The 21,722-nt window shown below is 40.7% G+C and overlaps 1 protein-coding gene across 6 annotated transcripts in view; it reads right to left on the bottom strand.

Moving 5' to 3' along the window:
* Nucleotides 1-21,722, bottom strand: part of ETV6 (ETS variant 6) — a 199,593-nt gene that overhangs the window by 177,481 nt on the left and 390 nt on the right. For 2 of the 6 annotated variants that reach the window (XM_019515952.1, XM_019515953.1), the window contains exons 1-2: nt 21,576-21,673; nt 7,869-8,003 (exon numbers count right to left, since the gene is read on the bottom strand). Coding sequence is in view for 2 of the 6 variants with exons in the window: in XM_019515951.1 (XP_019371496.1) it covers nt 21,576-21,608 (33 nt within the window). In the remaining 4 variants the exon portion in view is untranslated. Of the gene's footprint in view, nt 1-7,868; nt 8,004-21,575 lie in introns of all 6 variants that reach the window. The other 4 variants (XM_019515951.1, XM_019515950.1, XM_019515954.1 and 1 more) reach the window with 2 other exon arrangements.

Genomic DNA, 21,722 nt, shown 5'->3' with positions numbered 1-21,722 from the left:
CCTGTAACCTATCCAGATCCCTCTGCAATCTCGCCCTCCCTGCTAGCGTGCTCACCTCCCCCCAGATTTTGGTGTCATCAGCGAATTTAAACAGGTTACTTTCCACCCCATCATCCAGATCGCTGATGAAGAAATTGAACAGCGCAGGCCCCAGGACCGAGCCCTGGGGGACTCCGCTACCCACCTCCCCCCAGGTCGAATATGACCCATCCACCACCACCCTCTGAGTGCGACCCCTCAGCCAATCTGCAATCCATCTGACTGTGTAGGCATTGATGCCACAGTCACCTAGTTTTTTAACTAGGATGGGGTGACAGACGGTGTCAAAGGCCTTGCTGAAGTCCAGAAAGACTACATCCACCGCGACACCTCCATCCATGGCCTTTGTAACCTGATCGTAGAAGGCAATCAGGTTGGTCTGACATGATCTCCCCCTAATAAATCCATGCTGATTGCCCCTGAGCATCATTCCTGATGCCGGCCCATCACAAATGTGCTCCTTGATGATCTTCTCAAAGAGTTTCCCCAGGATTGAGGTAAGACTGGTATGTTTGCTTAACCATACATCTTAATTCACACTTGTTATTTTGAAAAGATTGGCAATTGTTGATCCAAAGAAAGGAAGGGAAGGATAGTTTCCTGGCAAACAGGGCTATCCTTGAGAGTAAAAACTAGGTTTCTACTTCTACCTAAACTAAGGAAAGAATAATGGAAAGGACCTTCAAACATTGCATTAATTTGAATTCCAGCCACCAGAACTAAGCTTTGGGCTGATCTGCAAGTGTAACAACAACGTATAAGGCCTCTAATGAACTCCAAAACCTGTTGTAAAAAGAAATTAGCTCCTCGACTCTATTAAGTAGGTGGTAGGAGTCTTCTTTTACATAGTAGTAAACTTGAGGCCAGGAAGGGGAAGTGACAGTACACAGGAAGGTCACACAGGAAGTGAATGCTTGAGCCAGTCATACTACCAACAGCACCGAGGACACATCCTCACATCACAATACAATGTCATAATTAATGCCTTGATTTACTTCTCAAATGGCATTCTCCTCGGTATTATGCTATTAGAGAGTGACAAAGGACATATGCACCTCATTCACCACTAGAAATACAGCTCTGGTAGATTACATATTGCTGCAATAGAAAAAGGCCCTAATTGGCGTCACAACAACTTGGGGACAGCTTGGGAACACAGTAAGCCACTTTCTGCATCTGTTTTGCAAAAGGGAGTCTGGTTTTGGCCATAGCACAAACTAAATGACAAGGAGGAAAATGGTAGGAGAGTTCTCACTAGCAGGCAAATGGAAAACAAGACACTTAGTAAAGTGCAGAAAAATAGTGACTTCAGTGCAAAGGATTTCCCTCTGGAAAAGTGCTTGGAGTTCAGGGCTCCCTAATGATCCCCAGGCCTGCATAATAAGCAAGCAATGGACAACAGAGGGACACAATTTCAAGAAATGGAGGGAAGTTAATGGCCTGGACACGTGAACAGCCTGCTCCTCATCTGTAGGGAGACTGGCGCACTGGTTTCCCCAGGGAAAGCTGCTACACAAACTTGACAGCAATGGGAATGCAGCACAGCTGAGGTGATCCTTTCTGCTGATTTGCAAGGTTATTAAAAATTAAGATCAATATATTTCCCATTACTGGTCCAAAACCTTACCAAACTGGGAAGGCCATCACATTACTACAGAATGTTGCCATGTCTGGGCACACCCAAATTTCTCCTTCATTTGGAAAAGGGTGGAGAATCAGATAATAAATGAAATACTTTTTTCCTTTTAAAACCCAGCATATAGCTAACTCTCACTTCAAGAAAATAAAACAAGAGGACTTTGCATCTGCCAGGCCTGGACTCTCCCTCTAAGTTAGTCACCAGCATCTTTAAGGTTTTGGTGCCTAGGATAACAACATCCAATGTTCTGGCAGGAGAGAATAAGCTGATCTGCCAAAAGCCTGAATCTCAGGCCCCAAGCCAGATGTTAGACCACCAATATGCAGGCCTCAGCTTGTGAGCTACAAGTGGCTCTTCAAACTATCACCTGTAGTTCTTTGCAGAAAAAGAGGGGATTTTGCTATATGAACTGGGCATGTCTTTCCTGCAGTCACAAGTAATAAGACGCATTCAACTCTTATGATACACATTTTTTGAACCAGAATATGTTCGTCACCATTCACACTCTTCTGGCCCTTTGTTTAACACTGACTGCCCATGTGACTTAAAGCAGTTAGGACTAAATGTCATTGATTTATGTTTGTTAAAAGTTAGTGACAGAGTGGGTTGGAAATGAAGAAAATTCCAGTATTTAAGAAAAAAAAAAAAAGATTGTGTAACTAAAGAATGTTATAATACTTCTCAAAGGTTTAGAGTAAAAATTTTTAATGAAAGCTTACACCCTGTTTATTGAGTAAAAAAAAACAACAACTGGGCATTGTGTGTGTGTTGTATTTTTATGAAATAATTCAAACTACTTTCCTGAAAAAAAAACTGAACCCAGCACAGTCTGGGACACAGCTTTGGGAGGCATGTGAACAGGGGCAGATATAGTAAGCAGCTCAGCATCCTATATCTCCTTCCTGAATCTCATGGCTATGGCTTTGCATTGTGTGCATGGAACACGAGAATGGAAAAGCCTCTGGAATTAAAGGACTGACAAGCTAATATTTTCCTTTGTATCTTCATCTTTCCTTCCCAGTTGCATATCTGTTGCTTCTGCAGAGGGTAAGACAGTCATTCACCACGTCATTCCCAATGAAGCATTCTCCCCTTCCAAATTAACTCATTTTTTTGTCCCAGCTGCCCCTACCTTATATTCTGGCATTGCACCTCAGCCCTATCATAGATTGCTAGCAGAGAGTGATCACACCTGCAACAGTCTAGTGCCTATGTCCCAACATAAACAAGGATATTTTTTTGGTCAGATGGCTAAATACTTCTATTTTTCTAAGGGCTTGACAGTCCTGAATTGAACACAACAAAAAGCTACAGCACAGAAAACAGTAGAGCATGCTGCCCACCCCAAAGGAGCTTAACTCTAGTCTTGGAGGATCACAGTGAGGACTGAAGTCTTGGCTAGCCTTTCATCAGCCAGTCAGTCTATGGCAGTGATTCTCAATTTTTTTAGAATCGAGGCACTCCTCAGAAAATTCCAGCTCTGAGTTTACACTTTTCTTTTTTACTATAAAACAAACAAACAAAAACAGAACAATTCTTCTGTTGTAAAACTCTCAAAGATCATAAACCCATCAGAATGATTTCGACACTATGGATTGCTCTTTGAAGTCTCTGGGTTTATCTTGTGAATCATGTTCGCACACCTCACAGTGCTAACATTTCACAGCTGCTACAGGATGCCACGCAAGGATCTCAAGGCACCTCAGAGTATTGCAGCACCCTGGATGAGAATCTTTCATCTACAGTATCTCAAACAGGACTGAAGAGCAAAAGTACAGAGTCATTGCCAGGACTGGTGACTTTTATGGACACATGTCTACCAAGAGATGGAACAATGGATTTCATCTAAGGTCAAATTGACCTTAGATGCCAATAACATGCAGTCTCTACTATTAACCTGCCTGGGCATACATACACCAACCAAAATGTGGATAGAAAAAGATGCGGCATCAGCTACTTACATTACATGATTGCCTTTTTTCCCTTCACAAAATATTTGTTTTCTTATTCAGCAAACAGCATAAATGTTTGGATGGCTTGAATTATACCCTGTAAGGCAGGGGTGTCCAACCTTTTCTAATGTGGGACCAGATCATGAACTTTATCACCCAGTGGTCCAGAAAGCCATATTCAAAGACTTCACAGGAAGCGGTATCACATCACCCCCGCTCCTCCCCCCGAAACGAAAGTACAGTGTTTACTTTAGTTTTCCATCGCAGCACCTTGGGCCTCAGAAAACGGCTTGGAGGGCCTCATGGTGGCCCGTGAGCTGTATGTTGGACAAGCCTGCTGTAAGGTGTAGAGCACCTCCAGAAAAGCCCTCGGATTCTACCTAAACCAACAGAGAGCGGAGGTACTTGACACCTTGCAGGATAAAAGCCTCATGTTCAGTGCTGCTGAGTCAGCAATTGCCTATCCCGGCAGATGCTACTATTTGCAGCCCAGACTTAAAACTATGTGACTAAGGTTGTTAAGTCTCACCATTCTGGTACGTGATGTATTCTCTGGTCTACATCCTCTTGTGCTTTCTAAGGTTTAATTAGTAACATGCAGGCTTCATTTTGTCCCACTGATGTGAGAAAATAATATTCACCTTTGAGACTGTATGTTAAGTAACACAGACCTTCACGTTTGTGACTCAATATTGAGGGGAAGGGTTGAGGGGGCCAGAGAGGCAAAGGGGGAGACATGATTAAGGCTAAGTGGTCGTGCCAGCAAATTTATCCCTACATCTGTTCCATCAAGCATGGGTGAATTCACCATGTCACAGAGCTGTATTCTGAAGTCTCTTATCAACTAACAGGAGAGGTGTGGCTGAGAGTGCACATGGCCCCTGAGTTATTTAAGGATCTGATTATTTTTCATGCTCTTTGTCAGCCAGATCTGGGAAAAACCTGGAGAGAGACTAGTTATTAGGAACAGAAGAGATCAAAGCTCTTTACCACAATAAACTAGGTCACAGTCCAGAAGCAGAGTCAAGAACAGGAAAATCCCTAAGCACTTTCTGAATCATTGCGATAAAAGGTCATTCAAAAGGCCAAAAGTCTTCTGAAAAATCTTTCTTCTCAGTCTTAGACTGTCAGGTCTCCAGTACTGAGGAAAAAGGGATGGACAAGAACAAGATACCTGAATAATATCGGTAGCTTTCCAAGCTGCTATTTCTCACAAAAATATACTTTGTTCTCTGGTTATCTCTGGCCCTGGCCTGCTTTTCAGATTTTACAAGACACAAAACAGAACAAAGCCAGACAAAAAAAAACACAAAGCTTCACTCCTTGCCCCCTTTCCAAATAGCTACAGCCATATCTTCCTAAGGCCCCCCTCAATCTTTTTCTTAAAAACAGAAATAAAAAGTATACCTTAATGGACAGCTTTAAGGAGACAAGCATTGAAAACCACAGTAATGGCTTACGTGGTAAATGAAAAATTATGGATATGATGAACTTTCTATATATTACGGGAAAGATGGTGAAAACAGAACAAAAAAGGAGCTAGTGTCACATGGCCAAACAGGCATTTGGTGATTATCAGGTAGTCTGTAAGCCTCTGAAGAGCCCTGGCCTTCAGCTGGGAACCTCTGGGCTAGAATTCTAAGGAAACAACTTTTCCCCTGAATATATTTTTCACCTAAAAAGTATCAGTATTTAAACTACAAAATCAAAGCTGTTGGAGGACTTGGGAGACCCCAGGGGAATTTATACTTCCCTATTTCACAGGGATAATACACAATTAAAGAGAGACTGAAAGAGAAGTAACAGACACTTCAGCATCTCAAAGCACTGCAGCTTTCCAGAGTGAGGCAGCTAAATGAGCCTTCCTCTGCAAAAGCAAATAGTGGGAGGAGATAAGTGAATAGCAGGGAAGGAATCCCTAGAAGCCAAGTGAGTATGCAGCTAATTTTGCTGCAACTGGTTCTAATAAAAAAAAAAAAAATCTACGTATTTCACAAAGGTTTTTCAAACACTTCCTTGAATCTGAAAAATTAAAACAACAAAACTAGATATATACTGACAAATATGCACACTCCTTGACCAATGAATGAATGCTTTAAAACTCTGTTACCAATACTTTCTTCTGAACCATCAGAAATAGCTGTAGAGAGAGAGCTGGGCTGGTGCTATCTCAGGGAGCACTTCAACACCCCTGTTGGGCAGACAGCTTATTTACCATGTGTCTATTCAGCTCTGGTAGATTTAGCTACTGCCTGGGGCACAGGCTAGAAAAAATAGTCCTAGCCCCCTACTGGAAACCAGTCCACCCTTCTAAACTGGGTTACTACAACCTTCTAGGTCCTCACAAGTTTATTATGCAACTTGCAATTAGTTTTTGCTCATCGTAACAGGGGATACTGTTCCAAAACCATGGCAAGAGTCCTCTTTTGATGACAAGATCTCTATTTCCTTTACTTTAGATAGGCACCTGTAATGTCTCTTGCTTTCTAGTCAATTAGTACTATACAAATTCATCTGAAACAAGGTGGCTCACCCATGGGTAAGATGGCTCTTATATATTGCACATATAAATACCAACATGTGCTGAACTTCTCTGACATCTGTAATGTTCACATTGTCTCACTGGCTGCATCCCTGTAGGACCAAGGCATATAAGCGCCCTATGGTTATAGTTCAAAATGGGAATTTAGTATAAAGGAAATTATATATATTTTTTACCATTTTAGCTCTGCCTAAAATCAGGATGGATAAATGGATAATATACAAATATACAACAAGGTTATTTCTTTAAACATTAAAAAAAATAAACTCAAACAATTTAAAATTGAAGTTATAGCAGCTTATATTAAGACCTATACTTACTATAAATACGTTAAAATTTTTTAAATTTAAATTAGAAAATAAAATAAAAGCTCTATATATGTTTGCTGTTGAAGTTTTAAAGAAAGTCAGACAGATGAACTGAAGGAAGTCACTAGCTAAGCAACTAAAACCAGAACTTGAAGTTAAAAACTGCCAGTGATAATCATAGCCTCTTCTGCAGGTACACAAAGAATACATTTCTTCATTTTAGTTTATTCAATTAGTTTAGTTCAATGACTAGCTAATTCAAAACTTAGAAGCCAACTGAAAGCTGAAAAGATGAGAAAGTTTATTTTCCAATCTCTAAATAAAAGCAGGTAAGAAGTAAGGAGATCTACCTGTTCTAAAAAAAAAAATCACAGCAGCCAGAAACCATCAGTCCATTTAACTTATTATAGATAGCACTTTTATAATAAATGTCTGTTTTTATTAAATAAAACTAACTTAAATATGCTTGTTACTTCATTTTGCATGTAAATTTATCAAATCATGTTTTATATTTAAGATTACTTTCATATATTTTAATTGTTTCAATTTATAGCCAAATATATTGGCTAAACATTAACACAATCACAAGCAAAAGATTAATTGACTAGGAAGTAATAAATGCACTATTCACAATTATCTGACAGGAAATGTAAAATTTAAGAAATCTAAATACGTGTGTCATGCTATTTAATTGCTTACATAGATTTAAGTACAATTAGCCAGAAGACATATCCAATTTAGTACAATGCCAATAGTTAGCGTCAAAAAAATCAGTAAATTCTACTAGCCAATGCAAATAAATTTCTCTTTAAGGTGGAAAAAAAACAAAAAAATACAAAATGTAAAAAATTATTAAAATTGATCTTTTAGATCAGTGTTTCCCACACAATGATTTAACACAAGACTAAAAGAACTGGTGATTTAAAATCAGTCCATCCTGGCTGAAGGTCTATGCAAATATGAATAGCCAATTCTGAAGACGACAGTCCAGTTACCTCAAGTATTATGTGGCCAGGCGTGAAAGCCTCTACTTCAATGCCCAGCTCTGACAGCACCAGTTAGGACACCCCTGTGTGCTCCAGCCGAGATAAGCTGCAAGAGAGCTTGTGGATGATCGCGGGGCTAGAATTACCAGGGATGGCAGCTGCGCCTCAGTTCAGTGCACACACAAGGGCCTTGGAGTGGAGGGGGGCAGTAGGGGAAGTGGGGAATAGCTAAAGAAAACCACAGCAAATACACTCTCCTCCATTCCTAAGAAAGGTCATTTTCCTTTCCACCTTTAGCCTTCACATTTATCATTTGCATGAAAGGGGGTTAATGTTGGGGATTTCAAGAACACATTTCAAATTTGTAACAGTGGGAACTCAGAGGCCTTTGGAAAGACATACTTCAACCCATGTACAGCTCCTGGAAGTGAACAATGCCTCTTCCTCAAAACCAGACAACTTCTGCTTTTTTCAAAGGCTGATCTGTAATTCCCCTTCCATGTATTCCATGAAGGTTTTTCACTCTCTTTCTTGAATCTGAAGAATTAAAATAACAAAACCAGCCTCCTGTTAGTCCATTTCCTAAAGAACTAGATTTTTTAAAATCCCCTAGTGAATCAAAAACATTTCCATTCCCACCCAGATATTTTCCTAGTTACAAATAAACAGCAAGTCTGAATGCAAGCAGGTTCCTGCAGGAGACTAAGGTGGAAAGTTTAATTATAAGTAATTATTTTCATAAGACTAACCGAGCACAGACCCTATAAAAGCATTCCCGAGTGTGGAATTTTCTCTCTACTTTACCCAGAAAGTCAATCAGGACTACCCAAATCCTTACCTGAAATCTGGCTTCAAGTTGTAAAACCAATTCTGTAACCTACTCACTACGAATCAGCAGTCATGCCACGTAAGAGTGAAAGGACAGCTTGCCCTTTGTGTTAGCCTTCAGCTCAACCACTGGAGCCTCCAAAAGGACGGTTCATAGATTTCGTAGGTTTTTAGGGTCAGAAGGGACCTTAGTAGATCATCGAGTCTGACCCCCTGCCTGGGCAGGAAAGAGTACTGGGGTCAGATGATCCCAGCTAGGTGCTTGTCCAGTCTCCTCTTAAGGACCTCCAAGGCAAGGGAAAGCACCACCTCCCTTGGAAGCCCATTCCAGATTTTGGCAACCCTCACTGTAAATCATTTTTTCCTAATGTCTAATCTAAATCTGCTCTCTGTCAGTTTATGGCCGTTGTTCCTAGTAACCCCAAGGGGCACCCTGGTAAACAGTGTCCCCCCAATTAATTTATAGACAGCCAGTTCCTTCCTAGCTGCTTCTGGAATCCTTTGCATAAATTCCCCTCTTTCTCCCCCATGCACCTGAAGGACACAGACTTAGCTTGCCTCTCGATAGCAGCTCTGGAATAATAGAGTCAACATGCACATATGCTAGTACCATGTTCCTTTCTGAGGGTACTGCAAGACCCCAATTAACTTCCAGACCTTTCAAGTAAAAATGGCGGAAGCAAACACACATTTGAGAGTGAGGCTACCAATGCAGTGTGCATCTCATACTGGACACCACTGACCATTTTTATGTGCAATTCCCAAAGAATCCACTCAGTGGTGGCACAACCGCATGAAGAATCAAATATTTATGTATCTGCCACATCTCCATTCTCTTTTGAGCTTAACATATCTGAGTTTAGATATATCCATTCCTGGCAGTCAATGCCTTGGGTCACAACCTGGAACTGTTGGCAAGAACTGAAGAATCAATTTCCCTCCAGTAAGATACTTATTCGCTAGCTGTTTCACCTTTTCACCTGCACCAGCACTTCTGCCATGTCCCATCAAGTCCTTCAATACCTTATTTGCTTGAGATAACTCAGGTTCTGCCTCTCACCAAGAACCCATCCACATACAGAAGTCTATAGCTCAAAGTAAGTGATGCTTTAGTTTGGCTGCTGGGGGCTAGGGAAAGGTAGGAGGAAGCTGCTGGCGCTGGAATTAGTAAAGCAGTCCCATTTGAGACAGGACTGCTCAAATTACAACACCTGCTAATCCAATCATTCTGCTAATCCAATCACTCTCTTTAGTTCAAGTGTTGCCTCTGTGTAATTCAAGAGTATGGTTGTTCTCCCTCAACTCAAAGGCAGTAAAATAAGCATAACAACTGGAACAGCTTGAGCTGATAGTTGTTTGCATGGAGAGGAGGGGCCTGCTGCTTTGGTATGGTGCTTCCATTAGGCTCCATCATAGCTGTGACCACCATCCCATCCAAGAACATCACATTTCCTAAACTAACCCCTTCACAGGCCCTTCAGCCCTGGCTTCTTTGCCTAGATTTTGACGCACTGGCAACTATGTAGCAGACTCAATATTCAAGCAAATGCAAATTTAAAACCACACCACGTTAGAGGCTGCAGAGAACATGCTGTTATATTTCCCTACCTTAATCAGCTAGAATAAAAAGGATTACTTCCTTCATGGGGAGGAATCCTCATATAGATCTCCAATAAATTCCTAAAGAATAGGAAGAGTTCCCCCCCCCCAGTAACATCTCTGCAGTACTATTCACCTTCTACACCTTCTCAAAGCTCTACGCACACATTAGCTGAACTTCACAAACATGCTTGCTCATAGCGTTCACTAATTCAATCATAATTTTAAAAAAGGAAAAGTGAAATATGGGTTTACTGGATAAACTCATCCACTAACTGGAGAATCTGACCAGTGACTTAATCATGGTGTCAGTGTTGCTGGGCCCTGCCATTTTATCCTGGGCCTTTCAATAATCAGGAGTATTTCCTAACACTCTAGTTCCTGGATTTCCATGGCATTCCATAAAATTTAAAAAAGTAAGAATCTTCTACTGACAGGTGTTTTGGACAATTGTTAACATATAGTTTAAAATTATGTCTACTGTAGAATTCTACAGAGTGCAGGACCTGAGGGGTGAAGGTATCTTGCTTTCCAGATCTACAAGTTCCGCTCCAGATTGATACCGATGGCCATCTCCTGTCAACTCAAAGGTAAAAGTTCCATTCAGGCTACAGCATCAGTGGTAGTAAGATGCAATGATAGTTGCATCATTTCTTTGTATGCCATTTGCTATAGAAAGTGATGGTGGTTTCTAGTAGATGGTGGCTAATAAAGCTTTGACTTGTCTCAGACAAAATTCTACCAGATACTTGGGAAAAGAACCTGGTGATGTAAAAAGATCTTATTGTATACTATACTGGATTTCTATATTAAAATACTAACACAGTATGTCAGAGTTAATAGGAGCTATACTAATTTATAGAGGTGCACTGATATATTGGTGCCATATTGGATCAGCACCGATAAAAGGAAAATTAACATTATTGGCTGTCGGCTTTTTTTGGCCTGTGTAGCCAATAACGTTAATTGATAAATATTATATGTCTTCTGGAGGGGGCCCCTGGATGCCACGTGCATGTGTGCAGCCCCATGCATGCATGTGGCCAGGAATGCAGCTGGGCAGTGTGGAGAGCAGCACCCTGCAGGTAAGTCTGTGGAAGGGAAGGGGCAGATCAGGGCCCCCATGGTAAGGGAGGGAGTGGGGTAGGGGCAGGGGCTGGGGGCACTGCTCAGCCCAAGCAGTGAATGAGACCCGGAGCCGGGGTGGGGAGCAGGACAGAGCCTCAGGTGGCTTGTACAGGGTGTGTGGAAGGGTGGGGAGGGGGGCAGCTCCCCACCACTGCACATACCTTCCGTGGGGGAATGGGGGGATGTGCTCCCCCCAGATTTGTGCATGAGGAAGAGGCAGGCAAGCTGCCTGCTGTGGGCTCGGGGCTCTCCACCCTGCTGCCCTTGACCCAGGAGTCATGCACTGAGGGCAGCGAGTTGTGCTCCCTACCTGCCTAGCAGCTGGAGGCATGTGGCCAACACAGGGCTCCTATAGCAAAGGCAGCACAACAGAGAGCCCCGAACCCACAGTAAACAGCCTCCTCCCTCTCCTGCACCCCTTCCCCTCTATAGACTTACCGGCAGGAAGCTGCTTTCCGTGCTGCTCGGCTGTGCTCCTATAAAATCAGTTATCAGACTAGTAATTGGCCAATATGCCTGGTGAAAAATTAGCTATTGGTATCGCCCAGGAAAATCTTTAAATTGGTGCACCCCTACTTATTTAAAAACACTCAACACAGGTGGGGCCAAATTAAGCCAAGAAACTCCTTATAAAATAGATGAGAATATAAAATTTAACATGGAGGAAACCACAAGTAATCCACAGAAGCCAAAGAATTTAACGAAAAGATATGCCTTATATCTTACTTTTTTTAAGCTCATTTTCTAAAATTCTACAGCAGATATTATTTTATTATTATTTTAATGGAATGTCCAAAATATTTACAAAAATTAAAAGTTTTCAAAGTTCTGCTAGACTCCATCCAGTGATGCATTCCAGCCAAGGCTCTTCCCCAAGTTAGATTTTTTTAAACCTCTACAGGCCATATTTTCCAAAGTACATCATAAGTGTTGTCTAAATGACATTTTTGAAAAATCAAGTCCTTCTTCAAGTACCTAAATGAAAGCTGAACTATTTTGAGAATCAGGCTCAGTGTGACTTTATATTAACTAGCAGGCTTAATCACATTAGAAACCTGTTGAACTGGACATACATTTACTACCTCTGTTTAGTGTATGGCTTCCCTTATCCCTGTTGTTTCTCTCTTCAATTTGCTGTTCTTGGAAATGGCCTAAACTCTGTTTTTTGTTATTTTGGGGGCAAGGGTGGGGGGGCAAAAATTGGCTTCCTACTATGTGCCTGCACAACACCCGATAAACATGGCGTTCCGATGCTCATATTTCAGTGCAAATAATGATAGTAATAAATAATTGTTCTGAACTCTGCTTCTGTTCCAGCATTAGCAGAACTCAAAAAGCAAGCAAACATCTTAAAGGATACCTCATTACACAATACGGAAAGCAAAGGAAAATAATTAATTTGGCTGAAAGAAAGGCAAATAAAAACCCCAGAAAACCCCAGAGAAAAACAGTACTCACTAAATACTGGTAAAACTACAACATCCCCAAATCAAGTTTATGATGATCAGAAAGTATTTTAGAAGACATTCTAGTGTACATTGGAGATAAGATAATTCTCTATGGTGCACACAGTGCTGCTTATGGCATTTCACATAGCTTTAAGCGATTTATGGTGCCATTTATCTACTCCTCACATACAAAAACATTCCACATAATGCAGCTCTAGTGAACATCGCTATTTCGCTCTCTTAACCCTGGTTTAATTCCTGAACATGCACACACTTATTTTAACAAGCTAAGACTTTTAAGCACACACAAGAAGCTCAAAAGTCAAGGAACTTCTAGTGGCATCATGTGGAATAATCTTCAGAAGAATCATGCATCACATGTTCTCTAACTGCAATACCCAGTCCACCCTGAAGTTCAGCTCCTTTATATTAGATCTGAAGTAGTAACAGCTATCTGTTGAAATGCATAATCCATTGTAAGACCCACATCTATGGTTCCTTCTAACTTTTCTCAGACTAAATTAAATTAGTTTGAAGTTTTCTATGTTTATTCTCATACATGGTGATGACATTTCTGTAAAAGTTTCAGCAAAATCTAGTCTCAACATTATTAAATGCTACATGCAGTTAAGAAGGGGGGAAACAGAGCACTTGTTCCTCTGAAATTACATGCATTCAAGTCAACAACAGCTGAACGAATATTGTTTAAATTTGGCTTGGTTTGTAGGTTGAAGAAATAAGCAGCATTTATTGGAAGCTGCTTCAGCAGTTTTGATGTTACAAGTGCTGACAGTTTTCTGGGGCCTGCTTGGTTTCTTTACTCAGTTTGAACCTAAGAACAGAGTGGTACTCAGTTTGGTTTGGATTGTGCTGCAAAAATGTGGTTTTGAATGCTGGGAACATTCTGAATTACAACCTAGATGTACAAGTGCATTCAACATCTGGCAAACTTCACAAACATTTCAGAAGTCTGAGATGCTGTAAAAGACAAGGAAGAAAGGGAAATCTCCTTAGAAAACGCGCACAAACAAGGGACACTCCTAGTGACTGCCCTAATAAATGCTCTGCATTTACATCATGCATTGAAAATTTTATGTAGTTCAGCCCCACAGATGTAAAAAGTTATCATCCCCACTTCATGGATAGGGGAGAAAGGGGGCAAAGAAAGCCCCCCCCCCCCAAAAAAAAAAAAATCAATCAGTGCTTTTAGAAGCTATCACTACTTCTGAATGGCTTAATTTTGGAGCATCTGTCATGTCCACCTTGAAAGACAGAGCACAAATACCCTAAAATAGGCTCTCAAACTTTTCAAAGTAACTGTTTATTTTGACGGTAAGTCTTTCAGGAACCATAAACTCAGCCAAAAAAAAAGGACTGGCCTTGCTCTTCCTCCAAGTAGGTAGCTCACTAGGTAAGTGTTCTGTACAAAAATTCCAAATACAAAAAATAACTGAATCTCTGTTGGATACAGCCATTAAAGAACAGAGAATATGTTTTGTAAGGAATGGAATTTACCCCTAGTGTAATTGCACAAGGTTTCGTCTCTACTTACCACTGTTCTTATCACCTTTATGTTGATATGCCATCTCTCTCACCCCAAAAGCCCTTGTATGTATACAATTTGTAAAGTCCTTTGAAATGCAAGGTGTTCTACACATGTAAATCATCATTACAGCTTCTACTTAATTGGGACATACTAGAGTCCGTTATCTTATGGACTGCCTCCTAGGAAACTGATTTAGCCTCTAAGGATACATAGTAAATAGGAAGCACCAATGCTTAATTGGGATGATGTTGGTAAAATTCTGCTTTATGAGGATTAATTTAACTAACATCAATTAAGTAATTTATCAGCTATTAAATAAGTATGCCAGCCCAAAACTCTGATCTTCTGCAATTCAATCTTGCACCCAGTGACCTTAATGACAGCATTACCAACATCAAAGTGGGAAGAATTAGCTTATTAGAATACAAGTTTCCACATAAAAACCAAGTAGTTAATTTTCCACAAGTAATGAATTGGCCTTGGTTAAGGGTGGCAGGAATATGATGGCATCAAACTAAAGACTTCCAGAATATGGAAATTACAGGGTTCATCATCACCAAGTTGTGGGGGAGGGGAAGGAGGGAGAAAGAAGAGGAAATTCTTTCCAACCAGTAAATCCTATGCTGTGTGAAATTTTGCCACCAGTTTTGTTTTGACCTGTTTCGAGTTCAAAACAGCAAAACTGAAACAAAACAGATATGGTCAAAGCAGCCTTGAAACTAAACGAGGCAAGTCAAAACATTTCACCGTTTTGCAGTTTTGCCCATAGGCTATAATGGGAAGGTTGAAACAGCCTATAACTTTGTCATTTCTGGCCAGATTTGGATAAATCTTGCAGAAATGGTAGCCCCTTCTGAGGGCATAAAGTGTGCCAGGTTTCAAGAAGATAGCTGCAGGCGGTTCAGATAAACTGCACCCCAAAGTCTTGAGAACCAAACTTGTGTCACGTGTACGTGTTAAGCCAAAGCAGGGTCAGAACGGCAGGCTTGCTAACCCCTGCCGAGGCCATGAAGCCTGCCAAGTTTCAAGGAGATAGGTGCAGGGGTTTGAGGGAAACTTCACCTCAAGCTGCTGACAAGCAAAACTCATGACATGGGCGACACTGTGTGTTAAGGTGCAGCGGGGTGAAAGCTGCAGGCTTGCTAGCCCCTGCTGAGATCACACAGCCTGCCAGCTGCCAAGGAGATCGGTGCAGGGCTTCTGGGTTCTGGGGCCCTGCACCTCTGGCTGCTGACAGGCAAACTTGTGTCATGGGTGCTTGTGCAACTGTGTCCGTCTTGGGGCACGGGGGAGGGGAAATTACTGTAGGCCTAAATGCTAGGCCCTGCTGCGGCCATTAAGCCTGCCAGCTGTTGAAGAGATAGGTGCAGGGGGGTTCTGGGGCCCTGCACCCCTAGCTGCTGACAGACAACACTCATGACATGGGTGCTTGTGCAACTGACTGTCTCTGTCTTAGGGCAGTTGATTGCCTGTATTATTTCCTCTCCCTTAGTCTGTCATTTTGTAGGTGTTAATCCATGCTTGTTAACTCCTTACCTAGTAGCTAGGTCTTGTGTATTGAGCTGGTCCCCGAGTGAATCATGATTGATTGGTAACTGGTAACACAGTAGCTTAGCAGACAGTAGTCCGTGTCCCCACCCCCACATGCCCCAAGACAGACAGTTGCACAAGCACCCATAACACGAGTTTTGCTTCTCTGCAGCTTGAGGTGCAGTTTCCCCCAAACCCCTGCACTTATCTCCTTGAACCTTGGCAGGCTTCATGGCCTCAGAAGGGGCCATCACCCCTGCAGTTTTCAACCCGCTGCTCCTTTAACACGCACAGAGTCATCTATGTCACAAGTTTTACCTGTCAGCAGCTTGAAGTGCAGTTCCCCCCAAACCCCTGCACCGATCTTCTTGAAACTTGGCAGACTTTGTGCTTCAACAGGGGCTACTATTCCTGTAGTTTTGACCCTGCTGTGGCTTAACACATACACATGACATGAGTTTTGCTCTCATGATTTTGGGGTACAGTTTCTCCGAACCCCCTGCACCTATCTTCTTGAAACTTGGCACGCGTCATGCCCTCAGAAGGGGATACCATTTCTGCAAGTTTCATCCAAGTCTGGTCAGAAATGACAAGGTTATAACCTGTTTCAACCTTCCCCATTATATCCTATGGGCGAAATGTCGAAACAGGGTTGAAACGGCAAAACATTTCGACGGAACGAAACGGAACTGCCATTTTGACTTGAAACAAAAGCCAAAAAACAAAACACTGTTCTGTTGAGACACTGGTCGAAATGGAACGCTTCCATTTCGCACAGTCCTAGTAAATCCCTACAACATTGAGCTTCTGTATAGCTCTCAATGGAAACCTTGCAGATTTGGAAGCCATGCATAACTGACTGGAGGAGCAAAGTTTACATCAATCCATGCATGAATTACTTATGAAAGTTTTACATACAGGAAGCTTTGGTTCAGAGCCACCTACAGAACCAGCTTACATTTGAAGTTTTAATGTAAAATAACACAAGCCAAGTTTGGGTAAATTATGTTCTTAAGTTTACATTGTAAACCTTTACAGGCAGCAAACAGAAGCTTCCATTTGGAATTTTAATCAAGAGCTATTTCTGACTTTGGGGGCTAAGAAACAGTTATCACATGGCTCTGCATTCAGTCTGCTGTTAAAAGGGATGAAGAATAGCTTTGAGCAGTTGTCACCAATCCCCAAAATTGAAAAAGAGAGTCAGATTCCTAAGAGTCATGAAATTAGTTTAAAAGTCACAAGTGGATTTCCGCTTCTCCTTATTACTGCATTTTGAGATCTTTATATTTGAGCCTCCTGGATTTGGAGACTTCATTTTGCCTGTAGTCAAGTCCTATTCGCAAGCTTTTTCGACAGTAAGGAACAAAAGAAGTTTCTATTAAAAACAACCAACCAACCAACCAACCAACCAAGCAAACAATCAAACATAAAGAAATAAAAATCCTTGAAACTAAACCTGAGATTCTCAAGTAACTGAGTAGCTCCAGGAGCTGAAACTTTTGATAAAACACTCACTGTCATAAGGCTCATGATTCAGTGACAAGAACTGGCAGCAATGGTTTTGAGCAAGATGGCTGGACTTTTGATTTTCCTTCCTGGCTCTGTCACAAATTTCCTAGGTGACCTTGGACAAGACAATTAATTTCCTCAAACCTCAGTTTCCCAATCTGCAGTTATGGTTATTTACCTTGGCAGGGACAATTCAAGGGTTAATTTATTAGTGTGTGAAAAAATCACTTAAAGATTTAGATTTGGAAAATGCAAAAGTATTATTTTTATTGAGGCAATATCTTAGTTCAGAGTATCTAAGAGTTAAAGTTTTGCCACTTAAGGACAAGTACCATTTGCCTGCAAGAACTTCTGTAGTTTTACATTGATGAATGAATGCATAAGATAAATTGACACCTTTTCATTTATCTTGTTACACTGAGTCAAAGCAAGCATGACTGAGTGAACTGGTCTACCACAAGAGATCTCACAGAAAATGAAATCATCTCAAATTTGGGACCATCATCAGCTCTAGCCATTCAATGTTAAATGCTTATGACTTCAGGGCTAGGGACAGAAATTACACAAACTGGTATAAGTGATCTGTTGCGTTACAGATTTGAACCAGTTTCTGAAGTTTGGTACACACTTTCAAAATGGCCAAAACCAGTTTAAGAGAAACCTGGATGGATGTAGTATCAAACTTAACTGATTTAGGTTAAACTGGTTTATTGAACTTCTGCCCCAGGTCCTGAAGGACTGAAACTATTTTCTTCAACTGCGACCCACTGAGTTGCAAATAAAAGTCAAGTTGAGTTGAAATCCTGAATGCTCAGTAATGGAATCTCATAATGTTTAGCTCAAGGCATTTTACAAGGAAGGGTATCATTATCTTCATTTAGCAGTGGGGAAACTAAGGCACAAGAAAAGGGAGCAACTTTTCCTTTGTTACAGAAGCAGTCTGTCAGAGAAATACAAGTCTCCAGCTCCCAATCTTAGCACCCTGACCATAGAACAAAGATATACCATGCAAATTGGGATTTGTTATATTCTATGTACTATATTCATTTATTGATTGAAAACGTTAAAAAGTGATACAGAGTTCACATTATAATGCACAAAGAGTACAAAACAAAGCAAACTCACTTTTTAACCTCAACTCTTCTTTCCTGACTCCCTAGATCCTAATTTCTGAACCTCAAAGCTGAATTAAATCCAAATCCTACAGACTCTTTTATATATATGTTTAAAACTTCACTGTTGGGACAGTCCAGTTAAAATTCATGGGATGACTCACCCGAGTATAGGAAAGGATGTGCTAGGTAAAGTAAAAGAAATTAGTATTTACAAGATCAGGGCCTTAGCATAATTTCTGCCCCCCTCACAGAGAACAAATCTTTATAAATGTATAAATTTTTATATATATGCAAAATTGTGCATATTGAAAATTAAGTGCCATGCTGATTAGCATTTGACAGAGAGAGATTACCATGAATTCATACTGGATGAGAACAAACTTAAACACACACTATAATGCCACCATGTCATCCCCAGAAGTGTCTCCTAAATCTCCAGTAGTGTTTTCTAGTGATATAAAGACTCTATAATGATAATCTCACACTTTCCCTCACTGCCTCTATCCTAACTTTCCATGGTTCACCCCACTAGTTGCTGTGGAATTTATTGCACACTAACTTGTTCCTTGTTGGTGGAGAAAAACACCTTAACAGAATACATTTACAAACAACACAACTTCCACTTCAGAGCTCCCAGTGAAATGGTTTTGCTATTCCTACAATAACATTGAACCAATTGCTGCCTTGATCAGCAACATTAGTTTAAGTAGCAGATTTGTAACACAGCACAATTCTTGCCTGTATAGACTCCTAGCAAACACAGCAAGCTGAGATGTAATACAGTGAAATAATAGATCAGCCTCATCAAGTTACATACACATCACTTAAAGATTTTTTACTTCAGCTACTGACCGACTGCCGACTTCGAATCTCTTCTGAATGGAATCAACGTTTGAAGACAATGACCGTTCAAAACCAAATGAAGAGAAAAAGTTACCCACAACAGTGTGACTTTTAAAAGGTGGACGGGGGCAGATCTTTCACTTAGAATTTTAAGTTCTGGCTGAATAGTTTGCATCATCCATGCAACCAAAATGACTATGAATGAGATAAATTGAACCACCTTCCCTATTTCTTCATTTTTGTGTATTCTGTGCATTTGACAGCACTTTGGACATACCGTTTCCCCTACATAGTAGCTAGTTTCTCTCTTGATAAAGCAATACTCATCTCATGAGAACAGAAAGCACTTATAACATTGTTAAGGACTTTTTAAAATTCAAACCATGCTTAATACCATTAGTTACTTAAAAAAGGGGGGTGGGGAGGGGGGGTTAATGATGTCTCTTATGTGTAATGAAATAGCTGCGTGTTTACACTATTAAAATGATGTAGTAGGAATATATGGGAAAAGTCCTATGCAGTTAATTCCTTATAATATGACTCCACAATGTATCATAACAGAGACGTGAGGGACCAGTACTACTGTCAATGGGAGTTTCCACTGACTTGAGTAGGAGTAAGCATCATTTATTTGTAAAAATGACGTATTTCTAACACAAGGTAAAGAACCACTTAGCAACACTATTGGTTCTTATTTAATAGTTAGTGTTCTCCTATCCAGAGAACATGTATTGTGTTTTTGTAGGATTAGTTAGGAATCCCCTTCCCCTCCCACAATCCCCCCCCCAAAAAACAATAGCTATTTTATTTGCTTTGTTAATAATGCAGATTTTCCCCATACTAGCATTTTTGGCCATCCTGTTAACCAACACACAACACTTATTACAGTATATAATTTGTCTGTCCCAATTACAGAAAACAGACTAGATTCTCTAAGTCCCGAGATCTCACAGGACATACCAATGAATTCAGTTTACCCATCAGAGTTCCATTGTTTTCAGGTGGGATAACAACTTTCTATTACAAGCTGCCCCTCCTCACAATGCAATGGAAAGCACCTTTTTTCTTGTAGGCATGGACAAACAACCATAAAGCGTTTACTTATTTGAACAGGACTAATTCAGGTTGCAAGAGAAGCAAAATTACTCCTAAGGGGAAAAAAATAATTAAAAAATAAAATCAGGGAGAAAGATAAAAAAGGAAATCCCTATCTCAATGGATTTGCTTGATAGGAAGAATCAGTCTGGCCAAAAAAAAAAAAAAAAACCCCTTTTTCAATGGGTTTTTTTGTAAAAAAAAAAAAGTTGGGCAAAAAAAAAAAAAAAAACCCCTTTTTCAATGGGTTTTTTTGTAAAAAAAAAAAAGTTGGGCAAAAAAAAAAAAAAAAAAAATCAAAAATGGAATTTGGTCTCCCCCCCATCGTCTCAGCTTTATACTGCCTCCACTTAAAATGAAAAACTTCACAGTGTAACATGTTCAATAGGCCAAGTCACAAAGAAGCGCACTCCTCAGGCCCCTCGTAAGGCAAAGAGTTTAGTGTGTAGCACTCTACTCCCACAATATTGCATGACACCTTCACAGATAAGTGACACAACTAAACACCTTGATTACAAAAATCCCTCATATGGACTACACCTCCTTTACAGTAGCAAACTTTCCACAAACTTTACAGCAGGGGACAAAACCTCCAATACTACCAGACTATGAAGGACCAGACTAAGTGTTAGTTTAACAGATCCAACATACCATCTCCAGCAATTAAAAAAATATGCCTCCAATTCTGAGCCATTTCTACACCAGTGGGGTTTTCTCCCCACTCTGTTGACAAACACACAAGCATTCTTAAGTGCCAAACTGCATAGGTAACTCCTCCTTGTGTTAATCAAGAGTCTCTCACTTGTTTTTCAGTTGTCAGGATGCCGCATACTTAAAAAAAATCCTTGATTACCTTTGAGAATAAAATATATATGTTGTACACGTACACACACACTTCACACCCAGTGGAGAGATCATATGTAGAACATCTGCATATCAAGCACTAATGCAGGCACAATGTGTTCAAATTTATAGCAAGTTATTCTCATTGCAGAAAAGAAGTCTTTCCCCATTGTACCAAATCATCCTTTTTTGTAAAAGAAATGTTTCTATTCAGTTTGCTACTGGAAAAGAACTCTCTCCCCCAGTTCCTTCCCCCCCCTTCCTCCCCCCAAAAAGCACAAAAAGTTCCTGTTCATTCTACGTGCTCCTGGACACAGAGATCAGGTTTAAAAAGAGTAATCGCTGAGTGTTTACTGCCAAAACTAGGAAACAAAGCAAAGAAACACAAAACAAGCTGAGCTTCGCCTGGCTCTGACAAGGCATCTCGGTTTCTCTTTACAGAAGAAAAAAGAAATAGCAAGGTTAAACTAAAGGGTAACATAGAACAGTAAAATAAAATTAAAAAAGCAGCATCCCCCCCAGCCCCTACACACACCTAAAAATAGAAATATAACATTGCAATCTCCCCCCAAATCTTAGGCAGGTTTCAGAATAAGGGGGGTGGGGGGGAGAATAGGGTTTTTACCTTGATGCAACACTGAGCAGGAGCCTCAGACATGTCTCACAGAGTGGGGGAATAAAAAAAAAGGAGAGGGCAGAGAGGGAACGAGAGAGATCAGGAAGTTCTCGGGGGGGGGGGGGGTCCCCCCTTTCCCTCCCCCCCCCCAAACCA

This window comes from Gavialis gangeticus, unplaced genomic scaffold (assembly GCF_001723915.1).
Source record: "Gavialis gangeticus isolate Ggan-Ray unplaced genomic scaffold, GavGan_comp1, whole genome shotgun sequence".
Lineage (NCBI taxonomy): Eukaryota > Metazoa > Chordata > Crocodylia > Gavialidae > Gavialis > Gavialis gangeticus.
This window is presented reverse-complemented; position numbering and strand designations above follow the sequence as displayed.